Below are 21,779 nucleotides of genomic sequence, written 5' to 3'. Positions count from 1 at the left end.
TGGGTTCCTTAGAACACCGCAAGGGGTGTGATGCAGAGGGGGGCCCACTGTCTTGGAGGTGGGATATTCAGCTGCTCTTCAATACCTGTCTGGCTTCCTGAGTTAGGGGACTCACTAAGTCTGCATCTTTGACATACACCTCAGTTATCAGAGCCTGGCTCTCATGCATTTCTTCCAATTTCTCTTTTAGGTCCCACCATGAAATTAAAACGGCTCATAGTTCTGGAGAAGTACAAAGATATTATCGATTCCTTTTACCAAGTGCAAAACAAGTAATCAGGAGTCATCCCTGTGGTTTCTACTGAATAGATGGCAGGCTTTTCCAGCATTCTCCTGAGCTCTAGATTCTCTTCAATCTGGGCCTGGGAACTGTCAAAATCTATTATCTCAAGGTCAGGGTATGGCACTTTCATCTACAAATCTGAGAAGCCTCATGTGTGGATAGTTTAAATCCTGCTTAAGTAATTGTTTCATGTTCAGGTGACAAGTGAGATTGGTTCTCCTTCCAAAACTAAAGGGCTAATTTTTAGCCTTAGTTCCAGGCAGATTTAACAAGCTCATATAACAGGTCAACCAGTGACAGGCTATTGGGGAAGAAGAATGAGGGGAAGACAGCTTGTGTTACTAGTGTGGGCTGCAAGGAAAGCAAAAAGTCATAGTTCACCTAATGGTCTGACTTACTCTGGAATCTTCTTGAATACTGCCAATTCCATTATCCATTACCAGGCACTCCTCTACCATGCACACACCGACTTGATGCTTAATAAAATTGCTGCTGTATTTAATGTGTAATTTGAATATTAAACTTTTAACATAACTGTCAACAAGTACCTGAATTTTTTTTTTTTTTTTTTTTTTGGAGGGGGTCAATTGAGCAGGCTGGACAGAGTAGTATTTAACCCACAGGACTATGTGCAACAGGCATGAGTGACCATTAGTGCACCATTAGTGCCCTGGAATAAACAAAGGTGCAGGGATAGGGTCAAGTGGAACCGCCAATTCTAATGTTAGCCTGTAGCCACCAGGCCACCCCTTCCATTCTTAGCAACAAGCTGAGCCAAAATGCCCTAAGGCACCTGACCAGGAAACAGGCAGAGAAGGCATACATCTCAATTGGTTTTGGAATTCTTTATTACTGTGAACCCAAGAGCCACTGATTATTAGCACATTCCAATAAAACAGAGGAAGCGGCAGCTTAAAACAAAGTAAAATACACATAAGATTATAAGTCTGGTTACAAGCTTAAAAACTGACCCAGACAGGGATATTTGTTGTTAAGAAATACCCTTGTGACCTGGGTACATTATGCAAAGCCACGGGTTTGCAAATTTACACAAGAGCCAAGGGAGGACATGAGTTGCATTTGGTATGGGGCCAAAGGGTAACTATTCATGCTGTAGCAGAAGAGAGGGGGCTGGGGAAAGAAGATGCCTGAAGGTCATAAGCGGATAAGCCCAGGACCCATTATGGCATGATTCTGTCAATCAGCTCGAGCTGTCAGCTCCTGTCTCTGCAATGGCATCTTTTACTGGTGCTGTTGTGGCAGAGGGCAGTGATTTGGTGCTTAGAGGGAGGCGAAGGGGAAGCCACTGAAATGCAAAATCAAGAGCCAACATCCCAAGTTCCTTAACTGCAGCCAAAAAAGTGATCAGGCCACTAAGCAGTGTCACCTGGGCAGTACCAGTTGGAGTACAGTCTGTTTCCAGACAGTAACATGCAAGAGTAAGTGTGCACAATGGTTAGCTCCTTGGCCTGAACTCAGGGTGTCAGTACAGGGGCTCATAGGCTGTGACAATTCATGATACATATGATGTGTCCAGTGAAAAAGAATTACTTTGCTTCACTAAGAGCTCTTGCAAAGAATATTAAATTTTAAGATTAACAAAATAATTGAATACACAATGCAGTTTTGGATTTGAACCCAATATATTATATATCTTATTAACAAAATTACATTGCTCATTATATATTTCTTGGATCTAAAATTTTTATTCATATTAATTCATGTAAAGGACAAATCTGTTATTTTCCATACCATCAAGGAATATATTATTTCACTATTTTTGATATGAACTTTCCCAAGAAGTTTCTCTTATGCCCATTTAGTTTTATGTCATCTTGTGCTATTATGCCAATATCCCAGTTTATTTTCATATACCAAAGAAAATAGGACTTTTGTTTAAAAAGTTAGATGTTTTCTCTTATTAATCTGTATCATAATATTTACAGTTGAAGAAAAATTATTTTAACTGAAGTGTAAAATGGTTAACAATGGCAAATGATACAGTCCACGTACAGTTTACAAAAAAGGTTTATCAGATAGACATTTAATAAATAAAAGAAATACTTGGAAAAAGTCCTTTGAAAACAGGCCTAGGGACATCACACCTGCATCCTTTGCACAGACTTTCCTAAGAAAAGGTCAGATCTAAAATGTACTCTGTCAAGGAACAAGCAAACCAAATGCACATATAATAGCAGGTATTCTAGAGAGAGGTTTATGTGGTGGTGTCCCTTGGGAGTGACTGCAGCTAGTGCCATCTGTAGAGGCATTAATTTAAATCTTTTACCCGGCGACAGATTTCTTCTGTGAAGTCTGAGCATTTTGCATTGCCTCCCAAATCTTTAGTTAAACTCTGAGGAAAGAAAAAAGCAAAAGTAAAAACATTTCCACGTACTACACTAAAGCAAAGATTTTTTATTTAAAGCCCTCAGTGAGATGCCAACTGAGCAAGGAACTTGCCTGCTATAACTTGCTTAGTTCCTCATTTCAAAGTCATTCCATCACATGCCATCCACCCACCAGAAAGGCCTGGGAAAATCCAACTAGCTAGCATACACAAAAACACTAAAAAAATGAGATGCTCCTGCTACAAAGGGAGTAACCAAGAAAATCTTCCAAAATTTTCCCTTTGTTCTTACATTAGACCCTAAGAAAAATAGTGCTTGATCATGGATATTTAAATGAAAACAAATCTAAACAAGTGGTTTCATGAAAAGTCCTTGGGGAATTTTTAAAGTTGAAAAAATTTTAGACAGGCTCTGATCTATTTTTGGAGGCTGAGAAACAAATACCAAGGAAATACTTAAATGACTAACTCTGACATTTCACTCTTTGCAAGAAAAATCTCTCATACAACCAATCTGTTTTCTAACAACTCACTCTCTTTACTATAAACAGACTTTGATACGTTTAATTACCTTACATCTGCATTCTACACAATTAAGAAGGTCTATTGTTTAAGTCAAGCATTTCTTAGCTGGGTTCTAGAACATAATTCTTCAAATATAGCTTCAGAAAAAAGACAACACCCCTAAAGTTACTGTCAGCTTATTAAAAACAAGCTTCAAGTTGAGAATGTGGTCCAGTGGTAGAGCATTTACCCAGCATGCAAGAGGCCAGAGGCTCTGGGTTCAAACCCCAGCACTTCAAAAAAAAACCCAAAAGCTTGCGTTTCTTATATTTTGACTAAAATGTAATCTCAAATTATAAGATTTTCTTTCTTTCCTTGTTTCTTATTAATGGGGTCAGCTTTGACAACATTATGCTAAGAAGAAAAGGAGCTGGCCAAGATCATACAGTTAACAACAGGATACCTGGGCCTGCACCTGGGCTGGCTCCCACTGCTCTTTCCATTGCACACTATCCATCAATGCTCCTTAACCCTGTTCAGATAAAATGTTCAGATCCTCACCTCAGAAAATGCACGTGTGTGCGCACATTTCAGGGAGTCCACAGTTAGAATACCTGTTTAATGTCAAATCTTCTGGTTCTCTTAAGAACTATTATGTGTACCCTTCATGCAGATAATGCACATTGAAGAAATGCTTTTTACCTAGCACAAGTAGGTCACATTACAGATACCTTTCCATCCTTAATTGTAGCAAAACACGCAGTCTCAATTCTTGCAGCATGGTCAAAAAGTCCCATGTGGCGTAACATCATCACGGCACTGAGCAGCAGGGCTGTGGGATTGGCCATGTCCTTGCCTGCAATGTCTGGGGCAGTCCCATGAACCTACACATCAAGAAAAGTAACATTAGCAAGAGACAGACAAGAACAAGAAGCCCTTGGTTGAGGATGAGCTCAGTGGTAGAACATGGGCTTCGCAGGCAGAAGCTCCAGGACTTGATCCCCAGCATGAGTAATAAAACAAAAACAAAAACAAAACAAAACAAAACAAAACAAAAACAAGCTGCCTACTTCTGGGGAAGCTGGGGTCTCAATCATCTTTCCTCATCAAGAACAAAAAAAAAATTATTGAAAACTACTATGTGTAATTCATCTGACACAGATCTTAGAAATAGGACTTGGGGTTGGCTCAGTGGTACAGCACTTGCCTAGTATATGCTGGGCCCCAGGTTCAATCCCCGATACCAATAAAAAAGAACCAAATCATAGAAATAAAAATTAAAGAATAAAAGGGGCTGGAGGGATATAGCTTAGTAGTAGAGGGCTTGCTCAGCGCATGCGTGAGGCACTGGGTTCCATCTCTAGTACTGAGGGAGGGAGTAAGGGAGGAAGGAAGGAAAGGAAGGAAAGGAAGAAAAGCAAAGCCTTGGAGAAACAGAGCTACTTTTTTTTTTTTTTTTTAAAGAGAGAGTGAGAGAGGAAAGAGAGAGAGAGAGAATTTTTAATATTTATTTTTTAGTTCTCGGCGGACACAACATCTTTGTTGGTATGTGGTGCTGAGGATCGAACCCGGGCCACACGCATGCCAGGCGAGCGCGCTACCGCTTGAGCCACATCCCCAGCCCCAGAGCTACTTTTTTAATTTAATTTCAAAAAATATGGACCAACAATCTTTTTCCAGTCAATTTTTGGTAAAGTATTGTAAGTGAGGAAGGATATATAAAGATATATCTAGAGAGAAATGATCAAAAACAAGGCTATATAAAAAAACAATATACAAGGGCTGGGGCTGTGGCTCAGTGGTTGAGCACTTGTCTACCATGTGTGAGGCACTGGGTTCGATCCTTAGCACCACATTAAAAAAAAAAAAAAATACACAAAGTGTCATTTTTTTTTTTTTACATTGGCAAAACTCCCAAGTTAAAGCCTATGCATACAGATAACCCCTCCCGAATTCTCGTGCCAATCCAACCCCAACTCTGCTTATGTGTGAGGGTTCTTACCGACTCAAAGATGGCGACCCCATTGGCTCCAATGTTGCCACTTGGGGTCACACCAAGACCTCCAATCAGTCCCGCACACAGGTCACTGGGGGCAGAAAAACATTTCAAAGGATATTTTAAAAAGAAACATCTCACCTCTAGCATTGAAATTTTAGTTTATAAACACTATTCACCACTAAAAGAACCAGGATTCCTTGGAGCAATGGCTGATTCCAGGCTAAGATTAGAAAAAGGCAGATAATTCTGGAGCAGCTTACTATGCCAGGAAGCAAAATGAGGCCCAAAGAAGGGCTGAGTTCAAAGGACCCAGGAGCCATGGGGAAGGGAGCTTCCCTAGCCAAGTGGGAACAATCTGAGTATCAATTAGTGATGACAGTCATGGACATGCCACTCAAGAAAACAGAAAACCACGAGTCTACACTGATATAAATAAGTAAACAAGTAATAAATGAGAAGGAAAGTTTATCTTTATATTAAAATGCCAACTAACAAAGATAGAAAGATGGGTTTGAAAGACACCATTTGGCCAACATCATATTTTTTTTTTAGTTATAGATGGACACGTACCTTTCTTTATTTATTTTATGTGGTGCTGAGACTTGAACCCAGTGCCTCACACATGCTAGGCAAGCACTCTGCCATTGAGCTATACTCCCAGCCCCAACATCATATTTGTGTACAAATGTGTGTGTGTGTGTGTGTGTGTGCGCGCGTGCGTGTGTGCGCACGCGCTCGCATGCACACGCGTGCAAGAGAGAGAGAGAAATAGAGAGGGGAAGAAGAAAAAGGAGGAGAAAGGGAGGAAGTAAAAAGGGAGAGAAAGAGAGAGAAAGAGGAAAAGATTAAGTAAGGTAAAATGTTAACATCTGGGGGATCTAGGTGCTGACTATAAGGGAATTCTTTGTACTATTCATGTAACTTTACTAGAAGTCTGAAATTATGTCAAAAGGTAGTTGGTTCACCTCATGGTAGATCAACAATCACGCCCTCCTCACCATGAGATTCTGCCTTAACACAGGCCCAGAAACAATAGCTCCAAGAGACCATGGACTAAAATATCTGAAACTGTAAGCCAAAATAAACCTTTCTTCCCTTGATTTATCTCAGGTATTTTGTCACAGCAACAGAAAGCTAACACAAATATTTATAAATTATAGGTAATAAAAATTTTTTAAAAAGGGGGAGACTTACCTAAGGATATCTCCGTATAAATTTGGCATAACAAGAACATCAAATTTGGATGGGTCTTGTACCATCTACAAGGAATACAATTGTGTATTTAGCAATCAAAAATTGCACACCATACACACTGTTCAAAGAAAGGAAAGTATAAATATATACTTACATTCAAACATACTGTATCAAGGTACATCTCATTAAATTTAATGTCTTTACAGTTTTCTGCAACTTCCCTGCATTTCTGCAGAAAAAGCCCATCTGACATTCGCCTGTATTTAATTAAATAAAAACTGCTGAAAAACAAAGGCTTGCAGAAAGAAAAGGATCAAATCAAAGAAGTAAATTATATGCAAGAAATTTAAGTTCCAAAAGCTAAGATGTCTGATTTCATTATGGCAAAATGGTTTCTTAGGCAGTTAATAAAATGCAAGTTCAAAATATTTTGGGATCCCTTTGAAAGCATAAAATAATAAAAATGTAAAACAGTTTGATCATGATAGAGAAAAGTAGATCTTTATAATATTAACCCAGCAAGATCTAAGAAATAACCATTAATATTATTAACTTGTATGTATGTGTGTGTATAGCTTAAGATTGAATCCAAGGCCTTAGGCATGCTAGGCAAGGACTCTACCAATGAGCTACATTCCCAGACCCCATTAATATTATTAAAACTGTTTTAAAGGTTAATCTAATTTCATTATTTAAATGGTTTAACTATTTTGTAATTTCATACTTTTCTTTGTTAGGAAGTGTTTATATATTCAGAGATGGCCTTTAATAGCCTGGGCATGAGGATAATTTGAACTATTTAGAGGAACATATCAGACAGCATTAGCACTGACTATTTTAAGACCCTGAGCATGAGGCCATTTCTAAAACATCCCCACTATTTTACTTCTAAAGCATAAATATCATGGCCTCTGCTAACTGGACACAGCATCTGAGGACCCCAAATCATCTCCACCTTTCTCCTCGGGTAACCCTTAGTCCCTTCTTAACTTCCAGGATCTCAATTCTGTCCCTTGCCTTTTGCTCCTGTCATATACCCAGTGAGGCCCAGCAAATAGCAGATTAACAGAAGAGAAATGCTGGACCCTCTGATTGGTACAAGGTTCTTTTTCAGAGATACTAGATGGAGGAGCAAGGTGGAGAGAAGGGATGGTTGGTCACTGCTCTCCCCTCAATAAAGCAAGATGGAGCACTGGCCCCTACAGGAACTCACATGATGTTGGCTTTGTGCACAGCTGTGACATTGCTCCGGTGATTGTTCCGGGCATACTCAAAGGCAAATTCAGCAATGCGCTTGCTCGCCTCCTCAGTGATGAGCTTGATGCTTTGCACAACTCCGTCAACAATCTGAAAGAAGAAAAAGCCCTGAACACTGGAAAGGATGTGGCAACAACTCATTGGCTAGCCACATGTAAACCACATCACTGTGGCATGCTTGCATGGGGTCATCCAGCATGGCCACATCACACAGATAGTATGTCAATGGAGTTAACATTAAACCAGGCCCTGAGGTAGATATCAGCCCCAACTGTACAGAGAAACAAAACTAAAGTACAGAGGTAGTCACCTGCCCAAAAGCATACCTGAGAAATAGGGAATGCCCAGATGCCCAGGCCTGTACCTAAGCCACACCAAGCTCCGTTCCTCCTGGCCTCCATTTGAGTAGAGTCAACCAGAGACCCACCACCAAGACAAACACACACAACTCCTCACATGGTAAAGCTGAGCTGTCTTTGGGAGACATTTTCAACTGAGAATTTGAACAATTGTCCCAAGTACACAGAAAGCAACTTAAGAACAGAAAAGTATCTGAAGTGAACATACCACATGCTCAATTCCACTGTACTCTCCTTCTGTGTTCTCTCGAATGGTGACAATATTTACATCAGTGTAAGGAGTTTTATACCCTTCAATTGAGACACATGGTCGGACGTTGGCATAAAGGTCAAATGTTTTACGCAGCAATAAATTCATAGATGGGTGACCGGCTGCTATTGGGGTCTTTAAAGGTCCTGTAATAAAGAATACCCAGATGACAACAGAATACATTCTAGTCTTACTATCCCACTAGAAGCCCCCTTATAAACTGTGTTCTGTCTCGAACTTTACCCACTCCCTCAGATCCAGGTAAGGAGGAACATATCCTCCCAGGAGTTTTCTAGAACATGAACTGCATTTCTCATCTTCAGAACATCCTGAGGACAAGCACTGTATCAGCTGCTCAACATTATCCAAACCTCAAGTCACTGAACAAGGGTCATTCAAAAATGAAGGGTGAAAAACAATTCCAAGATAAGAAATTTGCCCAAGCTTCTCGGTCAGTAAGTGGCAAAATGAGATTCATATGTGGATCTGTCTATGGATTTACAGCCTGTACCAAATTTCTATGTCACATGCTAGTAATTTTGAATCATGACCTTAAATGTGTATTAAAATAAAAACGTAGAAATTAGGCACAAGACAAATCTAGTTGAAGATAAACACGTACTGTCCGTTGGTATTGGCTAGTAATACTTCAATGTTTTTTCTGGAGTTTGAAAAGAATGTCTCAAAAAACAAAGTATCTTACTCCGAGTGTTGACTTTACAAAAGGATGACTTTACTTTAATTGATGCCAGGTCTTATTTAGCTTATGTGCAGGAACTTTTGAAAATGTGACACCTGGAGCAGAAATCAATAATAACCATCATTTCCACTTCAGTGCTACCTTTCAATCCCATCTTGTTCTTGTCCATTGACTCTTTGGCTTCCGGAGGTATCATCCACTTTCCTCCAGGTCCTTGAATGGCAGTGACATTCCGCTCCTCCCACTGAATAGGTGCCTAGATGCCACACCAGAGCATAGTGAACTGGAAAGACTCAATGAGACTGACATTCACACTACAATGATAAACTTCTATAACATATGGTCTGATAAATAGACTTGGAATTTGGGGCACAACTGGTAAAAACACATACAATAAGGTCCAAATAGTTCCTGACATGAGAACAGAGGTGTCATTCTCTAGCGTGCCCACAGGGAGTCTCCACATTATTCTGGCCCAGTCAATGTTCCCAGTTGCCATCTGCTCACTTATTTTCTTACAAGGACTCTTAAGGTGGCTGTAATTAAAATATCCTAAGGAGTGGAGAATTGTGGTTCACAGAAACACTTTATAGTACTGATACATGGATGAACTTTGAAAATACTACAATAAGTGTAAGAAATCAATCATAAAAGATCATATATTTTTTTTAATATTTTAAGTTTACAGATGATGCTGAGAATCAAACCTAGGGCCTCACACATGCTAGGTAAGCACTCTACCACTGAGCTACAACCCCAGCTCCAAAGACCATATGTTATAGAAGTTTATTCATATGAAATGTCCAGAAAAGGCATCTATAGAAATAGAAAGTAGGGCTGGGGTTGTAGCCCAGTGATAGAGCACTTGCCTAGCATAGGTGAGGCACTGGGATTCTCAGCACCAAGGTAAAAACAAGTAAAATAAAGGTTAAGTTCTTAAAGAAAGTAGATGAGTGGTCGCCTGGGGCAAGGGAGGGGAAAGGATCAGGGATCAGGGTATAAAAATTTGCTCTTGAGTAACAGTTTTCTTTTTGGTTGATCAAATCTTTCAAGCTGGGGACTGTGGTGAAGGACTGTAATCCCAGGAGTCTATAGCAGGAGGATCTCAAGTTTGAGACCAGCCTCAGCAACATAGTAAGACCCTATCTCAAAAACTAAAAAAATAAAGGGCTAAGGATATGTCTCAGTGATAAAGTGCCCCTGGGTTAAGTCCTCAGTACCAAAAATAAATAAGAAAAACAAAAATTTTCCAAAATTAGGACTGGGAGTGTAGTTCAGTAGTAGGGCATTTGCCTGGCATGTGCAAGGCCCTGAGTTCAATCTCCAGTACCCCCCAGGCACACAAAGTTTCAAAATTCTGTAGATGGTTTCACAACTCTGTGAATATACGTAAAACTATCAAACTGAATTGTATATGTTTAATGATAGAAAAGTATGGAGAATAATATCTCAATAAAACTGTTTTTAAAAAATCAGAAAAGTTATATAACCTAAAGGCACCAACTTAAGGTATAAACCAGGGTCCCCTTTCTTTCTACCCACATCCTTGTGTATATGTACACACGTATTCGACAACCAACACATCGAGCATGTCCTAGGGACAAAAGTACAGAATAAGACAAGGTCTTCGTTCCTACAGAGCTTAAGAGCGAGTTGAGCAATCATATTGCAGTTTGCTTGGGGAATCTGTCACTTTATAAGCATTGCGTACTCTGTTAGAGTTTGTTTTTGATTTTTTCCAAATATTTTTTAGTTGTTGATGGATCTTTTATTTTATTTATTTATTTGTATGTGGTGCTGAGAATTGAAACCAATGCCTCACATATGCTAGGCAAGTGCTCCATCACTGAGCCACAACCTCAGACCTACAGGAGTTTTAATTAGAAACTAACACAGGAAAAAAAAAATGTTTGTATAATTTAAGTGGATTTCAATGCTCAGCTTATAACTATTAGTATTATAATAGGCACTTATTTAATTTTATACATTATTTCACCTAACATGTTTAAGGAATAATAATAATAAATAATAATAAAACATCAAGTTTCCCAAAAGTATTTTAAAATATTTACCTAAATCTACGGCTGGGCTACCAGAAGTAGTAATACCCCATCCCAGTCTTTTTTTTTTTTTTTTAAGAGAGAGTGAGAGAGGAGAGAGAGAGAGAGAGAGAGAGAGAGAGAGAGAGAGAGAGAGAGAGAGAATTTTTAATATTTATTTTTTAGTTCTCGGCGGACACAACATCTTTGTTGGTATGTGGTGCTGAGGATCGAACCCAGGCCGCACGCATGCCAGGCGAGCGCGCTACCGCTTGAGCCACATCCCCAGCCCTCTTTTTTTTTTTTAATTGATTTTATTTTTTTAAGTACACGACAGCGGAATGTATTACAATTCTTACTATACATATAGAGCACAACCCATCCCAGTCTTAATGAAAATACCACATTAGAATTTTTTTTTAAATACTCTTTCAGGGGGTTGGGGGAGAGGTGCATAGTTCAGTGATAGAGTATGTGCTTAGCATATGCATGAGGGCCTGAGTTCAATTCCCCAGCACCAGAAAAAGAAAAGATTTTTTAAAAGTTTTCTATTTAACTAAACATCAATTATATTCTCTGTTTTGACATGAAGGTATACCAAGATAGACAGGTAACTTGGCAGAGCTTAAGGACCTTAATCCAGGCAGGGTTCAAAGTTCCACAAATACAGCAGTACTACTTTCAATAACTTAATATAAAGCAGATTTTAAACTACCAACAATGACAGTAACAAGAGCCTCAACATTGGGTTCTCTGCCTGGCCTGCTGTGGCTTGGCCTCGATCACCTGTACCTATGATGGCCAGAGCCCTGGGGTTTCTGAACACCTATACTATGACCAGCAGAATGTGGTGGAAATCAGCAGATTGAGAATGCTTCAGGTACTGACCACTACTGCCTGGAGCTGCTGTAGAAATGAGATTATGAAAGTTACTTATGTTCCTGGCTGCTTCCTGCAGAATTCCAGCTCTGCTTTTGCACCGAGAGTTTTCAATGCAGAACTGGCTCAGGCTAGTTGAGGACTCAAGTGTCTGAGAAAACAACTGGACTACTATGAATGCAGTGTTAGAAAAAAAAAAAAAAACTGTGAAAAATATATACTGTAATAATCCACCAAAAATCAGCCTGTGGCCACGGAGCTATGAAAGGCTGTCAGAGACATAATCTAACTGATGGCTTAAGAAAATCATTGATGAAAGAGAAAAAAATATGGATGATGAAGCATATCATAAAAATCCATGGGCTGGGGTTGTGGCTCAGTGGTAGAGCGCTTGCCTAGCACTAGTGAGGCCCTGGGTTCGATCCTCAGCACCGCATGAAAATAAATAAATAAAGTTATTGTGTCCTACTACAAAAAATAAATATTAAAAAAAAAAATAAAAATCCAGAAACTTGAAAGTTACGCTAAAAACACTTAGACTCTCTTCCTTATTTAAGTAATATTGGGTATAAGGCATCTTCATGCAAGCCAGGCACAGCAGCACATGTCTGTAATCCCAGTGACCTGTAAGGCTAAGGAAGGTGGATTGTAAATTCAAGACCAGCCTCAGCAATTTAGCAAGGCCCTAAGCAACTCAGTGAGGCCCAGTCCCAAAATAAAAAATAAAAATGGTTAGGGATGTAGCTCAGTGTAAAATGCCTCTGGGTTCAATCCCTAGTAAGGGGAAAAAATGTTTCTCTGGAGGACTATTTGAATAAAACTCAACAACAGAAAAACACATTAATTCCATTGTCTATGTATATTTAGTTACAAAGGAAAAGATTGGAATAATTTCATGGCACTGTTTCTAATTTACTTTTAGTTCATTCGTTTTATGAAAGTATACATGTTAGGGGTCTTGTTTAGAAACAATAAGAACTGTTTGCTTAAAGATAAAAAGAATTATTGGGAGTAGCTCACAGAACAAATTCAAAGCTGCTACGGGACTAAGTGCCAAGATACTGAGATTCTGCCACACACACTGCCATTGGCACCACCAGCTTAGATAGTATCTGTTGTGTCAGAGGACAGGAGGGAGCCATGCTCCAGTCAGAGCACAGGGAGAAAGAACTTCAAGCAGTAGAAGCTCAAGTTAGCACTAAGATTTACACACTGATCATCTAAAACTTAGATGTTTGGTAAAGCTAGAAAACACATTTATTCAGGGATCATGAAGGATGAGATTATTGAGTTGAGGGCTTTACATTTCTAATATTCAATCTTTATAACCTTGTGTGAAAATTTATCCATAATGATAAAACAACTTATTTAAGGTGAGGCAGCTGCTGGTAAGAGCTGAAGCCCTAATTTGATTTTAGGTCTGACAGGTTTGGAAGTTTTTACTCTATTTCTAAGCCCACTGCTTCAGTCTGTCATTAAGTATTATCATGATCATGAACAAAACTATATTGGCAAAATTTATATTAGTGTAAATTATATTAACAATATTGTATTGAATATCCATTAAAGGGATACATATTTTTAAAACCAAGTAAACACTAAGCTTCTCAGTGATAAGCACTGTGAAATATATCAAAAATAAAATGGTGGGTAACAAATAATGCTGAAACATGCATTATTAAACTGAAAATCCATGGAGACTAACAGACCTTACCAACTCTATGGAACTGTATGCAATTCATCCAAAGAGTTCATAGAAACTCTTCCACAAATTGCTATTATATAGATTTTTTTTTTTTAAAGCCAACTTACTTTGGCAGCATCAAAAATCTTCATAACTGCAGCTGAAATTTCTGGGCCAATTCCATCTCCTGGAATTAAAGTTACTGTCTGAACCTGAATACAAGAAATCATTAAAGGAAAATAGTAAGAATTGATTTTTGAAGGGTTAAAAAAAAATCAGTGACAGAAATCCACTTTATAGGGGTGCTTCAGAAAGATTCAAATGCTGCTAAGAAAATAGACAAACCTTCCCCAAGACAATCAAAGTGGAGATAGGAATCAATAGACAAGATATTCCACAATTCTATTTTATTTTTTTTTTCCAGGAAGCAGGGCTTTATTCTGCAATATGAAGGAAACATGCTTTGCCCAGCTGCCCCAGACATAAATTGTAACCACTGAGGAACTGGGCAGCAATGCCCCTTGTGGACCCCTTGCAGGGTTCTAAAGACAAACCAGAGTCCAAAAATTCTTTCTTCCCTTAAACACACCCATATCATTACTTACAGAATTCACTTTTATACTGGTATCAAAAATTATACTAAAAATTTATCACTAAACTAACTTTATTATATATTTTTCCCTCTAAAATTTCTTTGCTAAATATCTTCACTGTCCCGGCGACTTCTGCTTCCTATTTACTTGATGTATACTGTGTCCTTATCCTTCTTTAGGTTTTCTGCACATCTCTTGGCACCTCCAGTGACTCTCTGCTCAGATTTACTCTCCAGTCAAGGCTGCAAGCCTGCTTTTTGGACCTGAGACACCTCAAGTCTGAATTTGCGGTTGCTCCTTTTTCTTCCTGGTTCCTCATGGGGACTGCCACGCTTTTCTCCCTCACTTCCTCCTCTGCTGTGTGAGGCTGGGAAATCTGATTCCATCTTCCAGCACATTCTCTTTTCCCTGACTGTTCTTTATCTGAGTTCAGAGGTTTTTAACAACCCAAATCATGCTCTTTTAAATAAAACAAAAATAAATTAAACCACCAAGTAGACCTCCCAACTGATATTTCTTTTCAGACAAGCTCCCAGACTAATTAATTCTATAAAACAAAGATAGCAAAAACATTTCAACAATGTTCTCACACTAAAATTTAGAGAGTTCCTCATGAAGACAACTTTCCTGTCCATGTAAGCCTGGAAAAGTTCCCTCTGCAACTTCTTCAGGCTTACAAAGCTCTTTCAGACACATTTCTAGAATATCAGAGCTCTGTTTGACACTCAGGAAAAAATAAATAAATAAAAAGAACAGGCCTTACATCAAGAAAGGGCCTTCACTTTTCTTAGTTCCCCTAAAAACTGCCTTCTTAATGGTAAATATAATATAAATGATAAGCAATGTGATTTGTAACCAATAAAAATAAAACATGAGCAGACCTACAAAGCCTGAATTAGACCTAGAACAACAGTAAGTTTATTTATGATGTAACATCAATGATTTGTCCAAAATTAGCCAGCATTTCAAATGTAGAAATAAAAATACATAAGGGAGGAAAATCAGAAGATTTTAATGACCCTCTCTTTCCATTTGGGAACTATCATTTTATTATTTGGGAACTTCATTTCAACAGGCTCCAGTTGCTTGATCTATATGTTTTTTTGAAAGAAGTTTCTCTCTTTTGCCTTCCAATGATCCCTCCTGGGCAGGTGGACTAATTCTCAATTTTTCTATACAGTTGAAGAAGTTTTTTTAAAAATAAATATCTCCTTTTATTTCTCTTGAAAATAATCCCTTCCACCAAGCTAATATTTTTAAAGAACAGATAACTGAAAATTAAATAACAGCAGATAGCAATGATCATCTTTATCAGCTTTCAGAACATGTTTGAAATGCCAGCTTAGCCATCCTTGAGCTTGAAGTGCAAGCCTCATTCTGCATGTTTTGCATAAGCAGAGCCAAAAGAACCCTTTGGCTTCTTCCTGTTCTCCCAATGTCATCAGGCCATCAGAAAATTAGAATTTTCTTCCACAGCACAAAAAGTAAATAAAGGGAAAAAATGTAGTATGGTCTTATAAATTCTTCATGGCATAAAATGTTATATGGGAGTATAGGAATTATGAAATTCAAATCAAATCAGATTCTATAAAAAGGGGATAAAATAAAAATGAACAGGAAATCACTGACCCACAGTCTCAGAATATTCCAAAAATGTGGTATCAGTTCTGAAAGCACAGAACTCTAATGCTAGGAATTCTAAAAGCAGCAGATTTAATGAGCAATAGATGATCCACTAAAATGATAGTCTATAAAGACTGTATAAGGAAAGTATAAGCCTACAGGGCTTATAAGTATTTGAGAAATTCCTAATTGGCAATCTACTGTTTTTAGGGAAGCTCACAAATTAAAAATGCAAAGCAGGTTTTGAAGCTTCTCAACAATTTTCTCTCAATTTGCACTAGTTTTAAGGAAAAAAAATTGTCTTACCAAAATGAGATTGTGAAATAAAGTAACAGGCTCAGGGTAATTCTATTTTTATAACAAGGCTCCTTCAACATATTAATGTGACAGGCTTACATAGCCAGCTGTAATATGATTCTTTTACATATGCAAGTGACCTAATAGGTTTGTGTATATGTTAGCCAATAATTTTAATATGCATTAAAAGCATGGTCAAATTTCCCTAGATTTAAATAAATGGAGATTAATGCTATATAATAGATGTATTAGAGCATCTTTCTTGAGAAACTTCTAAAAGGGAAAAATAAAAGACATAATTATACTCACACCACCAGCAAAACCTCTGGTCACCTGTTTTGGATTGTGGAATGCACCCAGCAGCCGAGAGACCTACATTAATATCAACAGAGAAATGTTATCCACAGAATTAAACAACATTTAGTGCTGCAAATTTGCAAATTTGGGCACTTCCCAGGAATACCTTTATCACATCTTAGCTCAATGTAGCTAGCTTGTTAAGATTTGAAAACCTAAATATTTCATGTTTTATCTGTGATCTGAGAATAAAACTATACTTTTTAAGCTCAAATACTGAAATTTTCTCTGATATGAATGGTTTTACATCAACATTCTTAACCTCCAGGTCAATTTAGGGGTAACATATTCTTTAAGTACCAATAACTTTAGATCCAGGAAGGTCCTTATGAAATCCAAAGCACAACTCATTTATTTCACAGGTGGAATCATTGGGTCCAAAGGGTAGCAATATGCCTACAGTCATAGCAACTATCTGGCAAAACGGAAAACCAGAATCCAGTTCTTCTGCCTCATTGACCAGTGTATCTCCAACCATACTTCACATTTACTCTTCTCCTACGAATATTAGGAAGTTACACTTTATGCCAGGTGTGGTGTACACCTGTAATCCCAGGGACTCGGGACGCTGAGGCAGGAGAAATGCCAAGTTCAAGGCCAGCCTCAGCAATTTAATGAGGCCCTAAGCAACTTAGTGAAATCCTGTCTCAAAAAATAAAGCTGTATGCAGTGGCACATAGCTATAATCCCAGCATCTTAGGAGGCTGAGGCAGGAGGATCACTAGTTCAAAGCCAGCCTTAGCAATTTAGTGAGGTCCTAAGCAACTCAGCAAGACTCTGTCTCCAAATAAAATAGAAAAAAGAAGGTCTGGGGATATGGCTCAGTGGCACTTTAAGCACCCCTTGGTTCAATCCCTGGTACCAAAAAATAAAAACAAATAAAAAGAGCTGGAAATGGGCTGGGGTTGTGGCTCAATGGTACAGCACTTGCCTAGCATGTGTGAGGCACTGGGTGTGACTTTCAGCACCACATAAAAAATAAACAAATAAAATTATAAAAGCATTGTATTCATCTATAACTAAAAAAGGGGGGGGGGGCTGGTGATGTAACTCAGTGATTAAGTGCCCCTGCATTCAATCCACAGTACAAAAAAAAAAAAAGAAAGAAAGAAAGAAAATACACTGTATGATAAAATCTAAGAAAGTTTATTCCTAACCACTTGATGCCTGTGCCATGCAGAGTGAAGATTTTAAATAACTTTATTTCTTCTGCTAATACAGATAATATGGTCACTATTGTTAATTTGGGGGGACTAGAAAAAGATACAAAAAATGCCACCCAGTAATCCCACCACTCCAAGACATCACCACTGTTAATGTCCCCCAATCAACATTATCATACATCAAAAATATAAATTTTAAAAGATTAATTCAAACTTTAATAACTCAATCTTTGAGGACTGGTAAAGTCACATTATAATAAAGGCATTAAAACTCACTAAAAATGCTAAATGTAACTTTTTTTCATGCTAAATACAAGAGCAAAGAGACATCTGTTACATCCTATCTTAGTCTTCCCTTATGGAGCCTGAACCTTTGTTGAAATATTGGCCCTACAAATGATGGGACAAAAACCAATATTCAAGAAAGTGTGTATGAATTGTATTCTATAATCCTATATATACATAGTCATGTCTCTGGATTGAAAATAAAAGACAGGGCCAAGTTGAAAGAATGGTCTATGCCAAGCTCTCAACCAAATCATCATCCTAGAACATAGATGCATCTACCCAGCAGGTGGATTATTGGACAAGAGGCCAATTAAAAGCTATTCTGTAAAAGTTCTTCTCCCCACTCTCCACCTCATCACCTCATCCAGTAAAGAGGGAAAGACACACAAAATAGACTCACATCCTTGTGATACAAGACTTCAAAAACCTAACTTTAAATATAACCCCAAGAGTGCAAAGATTTTTTGTATGACTTGTTTGCTATTGAATCTCCAGTACCTAGACCTTGCCTGCCTCATAGGAGGTGCCCAATAAACTTTTGTAAACACCGAGGCCAGCCTCAATCATATTTCTGTTTCTATACGAGACTTTTTTTTTTAATTTTTTAAAATATTTTTTTAGTTGTCAATGGACCTTTATTTTACTTATTGATACATGGTGCTGAGAATCAAACCCAGTGCCTCACACATGCCAGGCAAACGCTCTGCCACAATGCCACAGCCATAGCCTGTAACCCAGACTTAATACATGAAACAATTTTCCTCAATAACAGTTTTTTTCCATGTTTGTCACCTTTCCTCCAAGCTTTTAAAGCAATACTCCATCAATAAAGACATTAGAAGGACCTTATAGAACCTTCAATAAAATAAGATGTTTTAGGGCTGGGGTTATAGCTCAGTAGTAGAGCACTTGCCTCACAAGCATGAGGCACTGGGTTCAATCCTCAGCACCATATAAAAATAAATAAATAAAAATAAAGATAGTGTCCAGCTACAACTAAAAAAAAATTTTAAAGAGTTTTTAGAGCCCTATCTCCTATTTTACACACACACATATAGATAGATATAGATATATATCACATTATGTATTTTGATAAAACCTGGAGAGATTGATTCTCAGATGAGAAAACTGAGGCCAGGCTTGCAGAGCCTTTACTGGATCCCTGAACTTCAGGCCCTGGGCCATCTTAATCCCTGGCTTCTCACTTCCTTTTTAAACCTTAATACACCATCTTAAAAACATAATAGATACAATGTTGGATGGATGTAGGGCAGGCTCAATAAGTGCTTACTAATGGCAACTCAGACATTATAGTATTTCACAGTCAGAAGTCTTTAGAACCCCTCTATTTTCTCTATGTGAAAAGCTTTTTTAAGGTACAGATACCCTTTTTCAAATAAATAAATTAAAACCCAGTAAAGGATCTGCTCTGAACCCAGCATCCACCTTAGCACTCCCACCATCCTAGGGTCAACCTCTGAGGCACCAATCCCTAAAGGGCAAAACTGGCCCAGAGGTCAAATGACTGCCAAAGATCACACTGGGGGTCCATGTCAGAGAACTTCATCTTCTGACCCACAGCCTGACGCTTTCTAGACTCCCAATATAAGAGTTTTTTCTTGCAGATCACACTAAAAGCAGAACAAATTCATCAACACATTCATTATCAACAGTGTTGCTTTAGTCCCTCATTCTGAAGGTTTAGTGTACCTACCAAAGATGAATTAGGTGTTAAGTGCAAGCCCAGTGATTGAGGAATTGTTTTAACAGTGAAACAGAGGTTATTTTACCTTTAGAAGTAAATATAACAGCTACCATCCCAAGCAAATCCCAATCTGAGAAGAGTGACAAAGTCAATCTAGTTACTGAGCAAAAAAACCCAGTTATTGATACCCACGAACCACTGTGTTCTTGATGACTGCCAAGATAAATATTCTGATGGCTAAAAAAGCTTCATATTTTTGTGTTCCTTCTGCATGTTCTAGGTGTTTTCACATTCATTATTTTATTTAAGTCTCCATCAACTTGGCGACACAAGTACACATATTTTGCAGATGTGCATATTAAGGCTCAGAGATGTTAAGTAATTTGCTTAGAGTCATGCAATCAAAGAATGGCACTGCCAGGATTTAAAACTAGGATTACTAAATTCCATTGTAGAAATATTATCACTAAATAACAGTGTATCCCTGAACCTATCTTTAAACTTAAAAAAAAAAAGGAGAAAAATAGTAACAAGTTTTATAGAAAAATTAAGTTGTTTATGGTAGACTCCAAGGGGACCACCCATTAAGAGCAACAGGAGACTAATAAGTCATGTTATTCCCTGTAGTACACATAATTTACTATGTGACCTTGGCCACAGAGCAGGCAGAATGGAAGTGAGAGGGCTGGGGAGGTAGCTCTGTAGCATCTACCTACATCTATCTCTCTGCCTACCTCGGAGCATTTGCCTAGCACACATGTGTTGCTGGGTTTGATACCCAGTACTAGGGAAAAAAAATTTTTTAAAAGGTTGAAAATGTAAACCAAGACACTCGGGTTCCTCTCCCAGCTCTGCCACCTACTTCCTGTGTGACCTTGAGCAAATCTGTTAGGTTCTTTCCTCTGAAAAACCAAGGAACTGCGAAGATAATCTGAAATCCTTTCCAGCTCTAGCAACTGAGCTTTCCAGATCGCAAGATTCCCACTAATAAACAGGTAAAAGGAAGACGCTGTGAGTCTCCCTATCCCAGGGTTCAAATAGTAATGCCAAGATGTAAATGCCCTGTGCCCTTTAAAGGGGAAATAGACACAAGAGCACAGAGTCGGACTGGGAAGAACTCCAAGGAGGACAAAATCTGGCATGAAAAACAGCCCCGGGATTTCCTCACCTGGGAAATCCCACTTCCCTACGCCCGATCCTGCGGTTATCCTGCCGAGAGCCAAGCAGACCCCAGAAAGGCCTGAGCCGTGCTCTGGGGCTGTGGGTACCATCCGCAGGGCCGCAGCCAGGACCGCGGAGCCCAGGCGGGGGCTCCGAGACCTTCCCCGGCTCGCGAGGCCAGGCGGTGGCCCTGGAGAAGGTCGATGGTAATATCCGGAGCAGGGCCGGTTCCCCCCGCCTTGACCTTGACGTCGTCGTCGCCTGAGGCGCTGCTGTCCGGGTTCAGGGCTGCCCAGACCCTGGGTGCCGGCCACCAAGCGCCTCGCGCCAGCAGCGAGAACAGACTCCCAAACTGTCTACAAGGACCGCGAGCCACCTGCCCATCGGGTCCCGTAAGCCGTCCTCACCCAGCACGCGGTTCGCCGGCCTGCCGGCTCTTGCTGCCAGCCTGCACATGCCGGCCTGCCAGCACTCACCTTGGAGATCCACGCGGACCCGGCCATCGCTTCAGCTTCTCTCACTGCAGCGACAGTGGTGGTAGTAGGGCGCGTGCGCGCCACCGACCTCCGGAGCCCGCCCCGCGTGGCCCCGCCCCCGATGCCCCGCCCCGCCTCCGGCCCGCCTTGGTATTTTCCGCGCTCACTCCCAGCTGTTCCTATTGGCCAATCGCCGGGCTCGTCTCGCAGTGACGCACCGATCCAGGAACAGTTCTGCGACCCGGAAGCGGCGGGTCCAAGATCTCCGGGAAGCCACCACCTTTTTCATTCATTGATTCGCTGTTTCAGTAAGACGTTTGTTGTGCACGTACGAAGTGCCCGTTTTCTAGAGTTGGAGAGAGATCGCGCCTCTCTCGCGCGGGAGTTTACAGTCCCGTGAACCGAGAAATCATTTACTCATTCCACAAATCATAATTTTTATGTTTAACAGCTTTATTGAGGTATAATTTATATATCTTAAACTATACCCTCTGGAGGTTGGACCTGTGGCTCAGGTGGTAGAGCGCTCGCCTTGCATGCGCGAGGCGCTGGGTTCAAGCCTCTGCACCACATAACAATAAATAAAATAAAGGTTTAAAAAAATGTACTCGCTGTAAGTGT

General features: G+C 39.4%; 2 protein-coding genes across 5 annotated transcripts in view; one reads left to right on the top strand and one right to left on the bottom strand.

The window, feature by feature from the left end:
- The window catches only part of ACSBG1 (acyl-CoA synthetase bubblegum family member 1), a gene marked incomplete at its 5' end in the record, with an annotated part of 56,271 nt that extends 54,221 nt beyond the window's left edge, over nt 1–2,050 (top strand). For all 3 annotated transcript variants that reach the window (XM_081293124.1, XM_081293123.1, XM_081293122.1), the window contains one exon: nt 191–2,050. In XM_081293124.1, the coding sequence (XP_081149250.1) occupies nt 191–276 (86 nt within the window). In that variant the 3' untranslated portion in view covers nt 277–2,050. The remainder of the gene's footprint in view (nt 1–190) is intronic.
- IDH3A (isocitrate dehydrogenase (NAD(+)) 3 catalytic subunit alpha) lies at nt 1,114–21,264 on the bottom strand. Of its 2 annotated transcripts, none has more exons than XM_081293133.1 (11): nt 21,159–21,264; nt 16,318–16,380; nt 13,624–13,707; nt 9,035–9,149; nt 8,152–8,339; nt 7,541–7,674; nt 6,482–6,584; nt 6,328–6,392; nt 5,137–5,221; nt 3,866–4,018; nt 1,114–2,636 (listed from the first exon to the last, which is right to left on the bottom strand). In XM_081293133.1, exons 1-11 carry the CDS (start codon nt 21,183–21,185, stop codon nt 2,553–2,555), a joined length of 1,101 nt encoding a protein of 366 aa, XP_081149259.1. In that variant the 5' UTR covers nt 21,186–21,264; the 3' UTR covers nt 1,114–2,552. The 2 variants fall into 2 exon arrangements, with proteins under 2 accessions (XP_081149259.1, XP_081149260.1); XM_081293134.1 differs by having other exon boundaries at nt 16,342–16,380; nt 21,159–21,200.
- Between the last annotated feature and the right edge of the window lie 515 nt (nt 21,265–21,779).

Source organism: Spermophilus citellus (genome assembly GCF_964194105.1).
Source record: "Spermophilus citellus genome assembly, chromosome: 4".
NCBI classification, from domain to species: Eukaryota; Metazoa; Chordata; class Mammalia; order Rodentia; family Sciuridae; genus Spermophilus; species Spermophilus citellus.
Note: the sequence above shows the minus strand (reverse complement) of the source record. Positions and strands in the feature narration are given on the sequence as shown.